General features: G+C 38.5%; 1 protein-coding gene across 1 annotated transcript; it reads right to left on the bottom strand.

Annotated features, from left to right (window-relative positions):
- On the bottom strand, positions 1-8,175 carry LOC148403978 (transmembrane protein 144-like). Its single transcript, XM_088393411.1, has 12 exons — positions 7,980-8,175; positions 7,740-7,901; positions 7,229-7,351; positions 6,027-6,126; positions 5,876-5,956; positions 5,286-5,364; positions 4,655-4,734; positions 3,540-3,658; positions 3,356-3,475; positions 1,710-1,807; positions 489-542; positions 1-188 (listed from the first exon to the last, which is right to left on the bottom strand). Exons 1-12 carry the CDS (start codon positions 8,056-8,058, stop codon positions 105-107), a joined length of 1,179 nt encoding a protein of 392 aa, XP_088249537.1. The 5' UTR covers positions 8,059-8,175; the 3' UTR covers positions 1-104.

Raw genomic sequence — 8,175 nt, 5'->3', positions numbered from 1 at the left:
TTGGACAGATTTGTTGACGTTTATTAGTCAGAAGCTGTTGCAAGACATTCCATGTGCTTGCAGTGCACTACTGCGATTATAAACCACGTGTATATGCGTATAAATTACAAATTGGAGATGGCTGTCAACAAGGAGCCCGTCAACACCACGCAGGATGCCAGGCAGAATATTAAGCAGTTCATTAACCCCTGAGGACACGATAAAAACAGTCACTTGAGCATCTTCAACAGGGTGGGGGCAAATTGACATTCATTGAAAGTGGAGCCTACATCTAAAAAGGTATGAAAGGAGGCAGTGTAGAGCAAAGAAGCACCGCGTGGAAGGAAGGCAGGAAGGAAGAAGAAAGATGTCATCACAGAGTTTATAAAAGGAAGGAAACACAGCTGGTGGAATGACAGATGGCATAATGAAGGGAAATGGGAAGCAGTTGTGCACAGAGCTTCAAATTTAATACTTTGGGCCCAAGGTGGTTTTAATGCATTTCTCACCTTAATCTCCCTGAACAGCAGACTTCCCCAGAGTGCTGCAACAAGCCCGTTTCCCTGTAGAGGACATTCACAAAAATTAAACACATTATCAGCACAGCAGTGATGCTAAGCAAAGACTTTGTTTTTAATCAAGAAACATGACGCATGCCAGCGTACGTGACAAAAATAAAAGAATTAAAATTAAACATTGAACCGAGCCTAGCGTGACTTGATTTGGGTTGGTCGAATTTGAGGCAATAAAAAGGATCGGGGCCGCTGGTGGATTGAGATAGTAGTGCTGGACAGCTGGCAAGAGGGCGAAAAGAATGCATTCCAAAATTGACTAATGCGGATAAATAAGCATGCAGGTTATTTTTATGTTTCTTTTTCAAGGGCTGGTGCACCTGGCAGCAGTCTGCCTCACTGCCAACAAAAATATAATCAAGGTATAAAACAAACTTTAAATCTTTAAAAAGCCAAATTGTATGAAATTAAATACAAATGTTTAGTGCAGTCAAAAATACCGCAGCAACTTAATTCAAATGCATGACAGACAGCAGAAGCATGCAATGAATAAAAAAATTAGAATAAATAAATAAGTAAATAAATACTATAAATAAATAATTTATATTAATGAATTTAAATAAAGAATGATTGAATAAACATACGTTTAAACTGAAAATATTACCAAACAAGCCAATATCAATTGTATCAAGTACAATTTGAAGAAAAATACATCGGAAAAATTATAAAATGAAATACTTCAAATAGTATTTTTTAATATTGTGATGCAATATTTTATTGCATCACAATATACATAAAAAGTTAAAATGGGTAATATTTCAACAATGTTGACACTGAGAAAATAAAAATTAAAAATGCAAATGAAAAATGATTTATGTAAAATAGAAGCAGAATAAAATACTTGATTAAAACAAAATTAAAAATGCAATCCATAAAATAGTCATTACTTTTGACCTCAAGCATGTTACATGCACATTATTTTTCATCATTTACATTTTATCCAGTGTCAATACTTTTGACCTCAAGCATGTTACATGTACATTATCTTCGATCATTTACATTGTATCCAGTGATCAGCAATATACTCCTACTTTGACTTGAGTACAAAAACGGCCACCAGAAAAGTTTCAACCAATAATGAAGGATACAACTTGTGACATCACAGATATAAAAGGGATGACACCAAAATGTGATTGAACAGCTTGCATGTGTACTCACTGCTGTCACAATGGGAATGGTGACCACGACACTCAAGTAGTTGTTGGCCAGTGTCCAGCAGTACGTAGCCAGCACCCACATTGACCCCGACAACAGGCCTGCAAGCAACAAAATTCCCATCTTTAAAAGAAAATTATACCTGCAATTAAAAACCAGGCGTATTAGCATTATTATTATTGTTACATTAAACACATTCTTTGGACTTTTACTCATCACGAGCTTCATGCTCCGTGATGAAGATACAATAGTCACCTCGAGCTCATACGAAAAAAATAATTTGGAGGGGATCATATGCTTAGAAGGGTAAAATGTATTTAACCCAATGTTTAAAAAGATTGAGTGAGCAAGAAAAAAAAACTAAAGTATAGCTGTAATTTCCTCAAAATAATTAAAAGAAACATATTTGGCAGAAAATGTTAAAAAATGAAATGTAAATTAACAAAAGATGTATCATAGATCAAATTTATCGTAGAAATTGTTTCAGTAAAATGCACTGTGAAAAATATGAGGGAGGCACAGAGGCCAACAGTCACCCTCACAGTGCAGAGGTTGTGGGTTCAATCTTGTGAAAAGTGGTTGTTAAATAATCAATGAATGAAAAATAAAAATAACCTATCCTAATTGTCAAGCAAGTGTAAAAAAAAATACATGAAGTGTAAATAAAGATAGAAATGGATTAAATATGAAAAATTCAGTTTAGTGTTAACGGAATACAAATGCATAAAAACTTCAACGAAAAAGTGAAATAAATAAAAAATATTGTTCTTTTTAATACTTAAATCAGTAGTTCTTAACCTTGTTGGAGTCTCATATGCGCATTCACCTAACCCCTCGTTAGTGAAATTTTTTTTTTTTTTTTAATTCAAGACAGATGATTTTTACTGGTGCACAAAATGAGCTGTGCATAAACGTCACCTTGTTCAAAGAACAAAACCAACAATGCATGAACTCACAACAAATTACATACCGGCAAATCCGAATTTACACAACAAAGCAGGTTTGTTCGGAGCTCCTCGGTGGAGGCTTTGTCGAACCCCTGAGACCGACTCACGGAACCCACGTTAAGAACCGCTGACTTAAATGATGGCGAAAGCTGAGGTAGGCACCAAAAGTACGGCGGGCCGGCTACCACTTTGGAAAATAACTAGCACAACAAGCGGACAGAAGAAATGATGATCACAGTGAGGGGGAGCAAAGTTTACAAAAGGCCAGCTGACTCAATTCCGTCCTCTGATGAACCATGAGGAAAATACATTTAAGGACTTCTAACCCACTCTATGAATGAAGTTCATTTCACAAGCCAATCACTGTGTCTGTGCGTGTTTTATGGACATGTGGTAGTGACATGTCTCTTTTTTGGCCCCATGAAGTGCGTCCAAATGTACCTCTTGTTGTACCAGACATTTGAAATGAACAAACAAGAGTGGTCTCATTGTTCTGTGGCTATTTATGCAGCATGTTTAGACATTTAATGTGTACAGATACTTTCAGTAAATAAGGATAATTGCTAGTGACAGTTAATGGAGAAAAAAAAAAAAGATTAAGCACTCAATGTCTCCATCGAGTGCCTCCATTTGGGTATATACAGCAGACCTTTTGTGAAAAATTCACCCAGCGTAGTCTAGTACCACAATTACAGGACCGACCTGGTAGAATGATCCTGGAGTAGATCCTTGGCCTGCTCTTCATGACAACACAATAGATGGCCAAGTACACCGTGCTGGCCACAAATATCCCACAACATTCTGCGAAGACATAATCCAGGTCTGCGGGGAGCAAAACGAAACATGTTTTTGGACGTATTAGTACACCGTGTCCCAAAATACGCACCGTAAACGCTGGCTCCGTGGAACATGCTGTCAGGGCATGACGAATGACTCTTGATGTAGAGCATTGGCGTGAAGGAGGAGCCGAAGAAGATGCCAGACAACACGGCCAACAGGAAGCCTCTGAAGGTACAGACAAAGGGCCCCGTGATAGATAGATCCAACACGGCCAACCCCAAATTATTATAGGATGTAGTATCTATATTTGATCATTTATTAAGTAAACCAATATATTAACTGCACGATTTAAAAAAAAAAAAAAAAAAATGAAGAGTTCTCATAAATTCCTATTAAAGGACCTCCGTAAGCTTGATTGTTTGAATTGTCCAAAAGCATCCTCTCTTCTCAACAGAGGTGGGGGTGTGATAGATGCGTTCGTTCATCCCTACTGTCAGATATTATAGAATTTATGCTCAGCGAGCATACATTTGACACAGCCAGAGAAATTATTGACAATGTTTTGAAACAACGGACTTCCGAGAGACAATTAAGGCATGGAAACATCAATACATTTTCAATTCAACCTTTGACAACTTTTTCCAGAAACATGTTTGCTGACATTATACCTTTCGCTAACAGCCAACCTGGGTAAAGAGCAAATGTGAGGGCCAGTTGGTGTCACTGGCTCAAGCTAATATCACGCATTCACACTAGAATGAGCCACATTGGAAAATTGATCATTGGGTTGGGACCAACTATTAATTGGACAATTTCACTTAGGTGCACTAACTTTTGCAGCCAGTACTTTAGACTTTAATGGCTGCGGTCAACTTAAATTCCACAGTGCATTTCAGGTTTTTAGGTCCATTCTAAAGCCTAGTATCACTAATCCTTTGCAAGTTATGTATAAGATGTTACTGATAATATGACCCAAAGTCGATTGATGGAAGGAAAAAGAGGGGAGCAAGCATTGAACCCTGCGGCACACCACTTACTGTAGCAAAGTGGCGATACTGGATATGGCCTCACCAATGAAACAGAGAAGGTTATAGTTGATCAGTCAAGTCTACCAAAGGTTGGTCTTAGCTCTAGTGTGATGGGCCAATCAGTGTCTTTGAGGCATAACTTGGCAACATTTGAAATCTCTTAGGGAAATTGAAGGAATCAAATTCATCTCACATGAAGCGTCTGCGTCTGACTCCGACAAAGTCAATCCAGAACATGGAGGAAGTCGGGCTGTAGGAGCCGGAGCTGGTTCGCTACGAGGCAAAAAATATTACATTACAAGGGTAGAAGAAAAAAAAAAGAAGCAGCCCTCTACCTTTGTGAAGTATTTCCACCCAGGTCAATATAATACATCTAATATAATTAATGGAGTTTCTTTTTTTGAATTAGCTTCAATTTCTTAAATTTACAAATGTACATTTGCAAACTATTTTTCATCCTGAAGCAAAGCTAAATTGATTTTTTTTAAAGTTCTGCTGTAACATATATAAATCAAATTAAACGAGCATTAATTTATTCAATGTTCTTATGTAAAACCGAAAAAAGGATAACATTTGAACTGTTAAGAGTGGTAATGTGTTCTGTTTTGAATGATGATTTTTTTTTCTCAATCTTCACATCATTTATGGTAGGGGTAAATACATCCAAGTTAAACCTGTACTTAAAATTCTGCTATATAAATATTTTCATAAATTTTGTCTCACATCAAACATGACACTCATCATCACATTACGTTACAATAAATAGGAGCCCAGATTTACTCTCAATAGATGCGGGAATGATGTCATGAGCAACATGTACCAACCCTGTCGATGAGTAACGGGACAATTTCGGGATCAGGATGAAGCTGCACGTCTGTTTTCACAAAGAAAAATATCATGCCACTGAAAAAAATAAAATGAAATACTAGTCAGGTCGGAAAGTGCACTGATCATTTTCACATCTGACAAAATGGGAGTAGGGCGTTTTTGGAGAAAACTCCCCAATGATTTTTGAGACTAATGCTAACTGACATGTAGCTGAAGGGAGCAAGGGAGAGGGCCCACATACAGGAAGCAAGGCAGATTCTCATGTGGAATAATATCCAATTAATATCTATCAAGACAAAACCAAGCTTGATTTTCACATTCTTGCTCTGTCAGTGTTAATACCCTGCTGATAATTGAAGGACATCCTGCACTGCACATCCAGATCTCAAACAATACATTTGTATTCAAGAAGTACACACAAAACCATAAATCGTGTGAAGTCCTAGGGATTGATTTTGAAGGATAAGAGTCAGAATTTATTTTTTCTTGCAGTGAAAGAACACTCCAATATAGCTACTTTATTTAATTTGAAGATATTTTAGAATAACAACATGGTGCTGGGGGGCCACCAAAATCAATGGATTACCTGAGCAGACACAATCCAGCGCCGCAGTAATTCAACACCGGACGCGAAACATCCTCGGCAGTGATCCCGAACCACCCGAACCTGAGCGGTCCCGAATGCCAATTAGACAAGTCTCGCAGTTTCATATGAATTTCAAAATAGGTCACGTCACCTTGAAGTGGCCCAGCCAATCAGCAAACTGGAGGAGCCCCAGATTAAAACCCCCAGACCGAGCCCAATGGCTTTGACGATGGTGACAACCATCACGCAGCCTGAAAATCATGGACAAGGACAAAAAGCTGTGCGTTGCGGACTTTTGGCTTCACTTTATGCAGGAAATGATCAGTCTTGTAAATTAATGTCTGCATTCATACGGATGATAAAGCAATTAATCCTGTGAGCATTTAAAAAATATTGTCTGTTTTCATGAAAATTGTCAGTTTTTGTGTCAATTATTGATGGACACACGCCACACTCCATCCAGTGTGCTCACCCCAGCTTCCCATAAAATGAGAGGACAGCCATGAACACTCGAGTTCAATTTGATTTTCCATGGCTCCGGCTCGAGCATGCATATATATGTGGTTCATCTGGAAGGAGGGGATGTTAAATCTGGATCAAATCCCAATTTCATAACCTTGAACATTATGTGGGGAAGATCCACAAATGAACACATCGAGGTTTAGTTATGAGCCGTATTATTATTATTTTTTCTTTCAATTCGGGGGGGGAGGGGGTCTCGGTATCACAAAAAAATTATTATATCGCATGTCATAACTGGGTACAATATTATGACACTTAAGATGCAATAATGTTGAAATCGCCCCTATGCTATGAGAAAACGGTCAAAATAGTCTGAAATAATAGTCATGAAGTCGATGTTTTGGGAATTAAAAGTTACAATCAGCCATGGTATGCAGCAAATACTGATAACAGAAAACCAGACAATACTTTTCACACTGAAAGCCATGGTATGCAGCAAAGACTGATAACAGAAAACCAGACAATACTTTTCACACTGAAAGCCCACGAGAACACGTGACTTTTTTTTTTTTTTTTTTAAATCAGCATCACTTTAGATGGTGACAATTGTGCTAATTTCCTTTCCTCATCAATTTGAATGTGGTTGTGTTGGCAAATTCTGAACACAGCTACAGCTACAGCAAGAGGGTGTGCACACTTATGCAACCATACTGGATTGATTATTTTTAGTACCCCCTTGCTTTCCAGTTACATTTCACAAGGTATAGGTCGCACGAATGATTTATTTATCTTGGTCGTTTTTATTTCTTTATACCCCAAAATCATGGCTTTAAACAGAGGTGCGTCGACCCAGTATATCCGCTCTTCACACAGACAGAATCAATCTCATACCTGTGGCCCAGATGACACCCCCGAGCATTGCCAAAGGATGGAATTTGGGAGAGCGGAGCATCACATCTCCGATCATTGCCACCAACCAGATGCCTGCACAGTACACCCACTGGAAAAACATTCCTGTCCAAAAGAGTACAACGAAAGTCAGAGAGACAATTGTGTGCAGACAAACAGCCATCAATAAATGATCCACTAGTACATGCAATCAGATTGGAGGAGTACAAAAACAACTCTAATTTTATGATTTGGGCTTGCAATTTTTGGTCCAGCAATCCGAAGAACCTATAATTGATCAGTTGGAGCTAGAGTGGACTTATTCTATTTTGGTCCTTTTGAAGTCGAGTGAAGAGAAAAAACGTGGAGCTTTCAGATGAATAAAAGCTTACCAAAACAACAACAAAAACAGGGGGAGAAAACAATTTGAGGAAACAAAATGGGAACATATATACATACATATATTTTCCATTTTAAGGCCATATACCTGTAGATCATTATCAAGGGTACTCACCATCTCCCGACTCGATCCGTTTAACCGGAACAAAGCTGCTTCCGTATAGCAGCACAGCGGCCAAATTTGCCATGATTCCACAGGTGAATCGTGTCATATTATTGGTGGAGTTCAAAGCGGGTGTTCTACCTTTTGCTTCAACCTCTTCATCTCCAACGCCACCTTCAATGGGGAGAACCAAAAGACACCTTGAAAGAAATGCAAAGATCTGGTATTGATGACATTCGTTTGCTTTCAAACCTGAGGCCTTTTCATGCGTGCCATGGCAACAGGCGATCAAAAGGAAGACGACAAGTAAAGTGCATTTGGCCATAAGCATATTCAAAAATAAAATGTGATGTCCAAGCCGGTCAAATTCGGCCGGGGTTCAGTTCGGCAGAATGTCAGAGGAAGACTGAGTGCCCGGCAGGTGCTGTCCATCAATCAATCAATTCCA

This window comes from Syngnathus floridae, chromosome 1 (assembly GCF_059516105.1).
Source record: "Syngnathus floridae isolate MCC-2025c chromosome 1, RoL_Sflo_1.0, whole genome shotgun sequence".
In the NCBI taxonomy this organism is placed as follows: domain Eukaryota; kingdom Metazoa; phylum Chordata; class Actinopteri; order Syngnathiformes; family Syngnathidae; genus Syngnathus; species Syngnathus floridae.
This window is presented reverse-complemented; position numbering and strand designations above follow the sequence as displayed.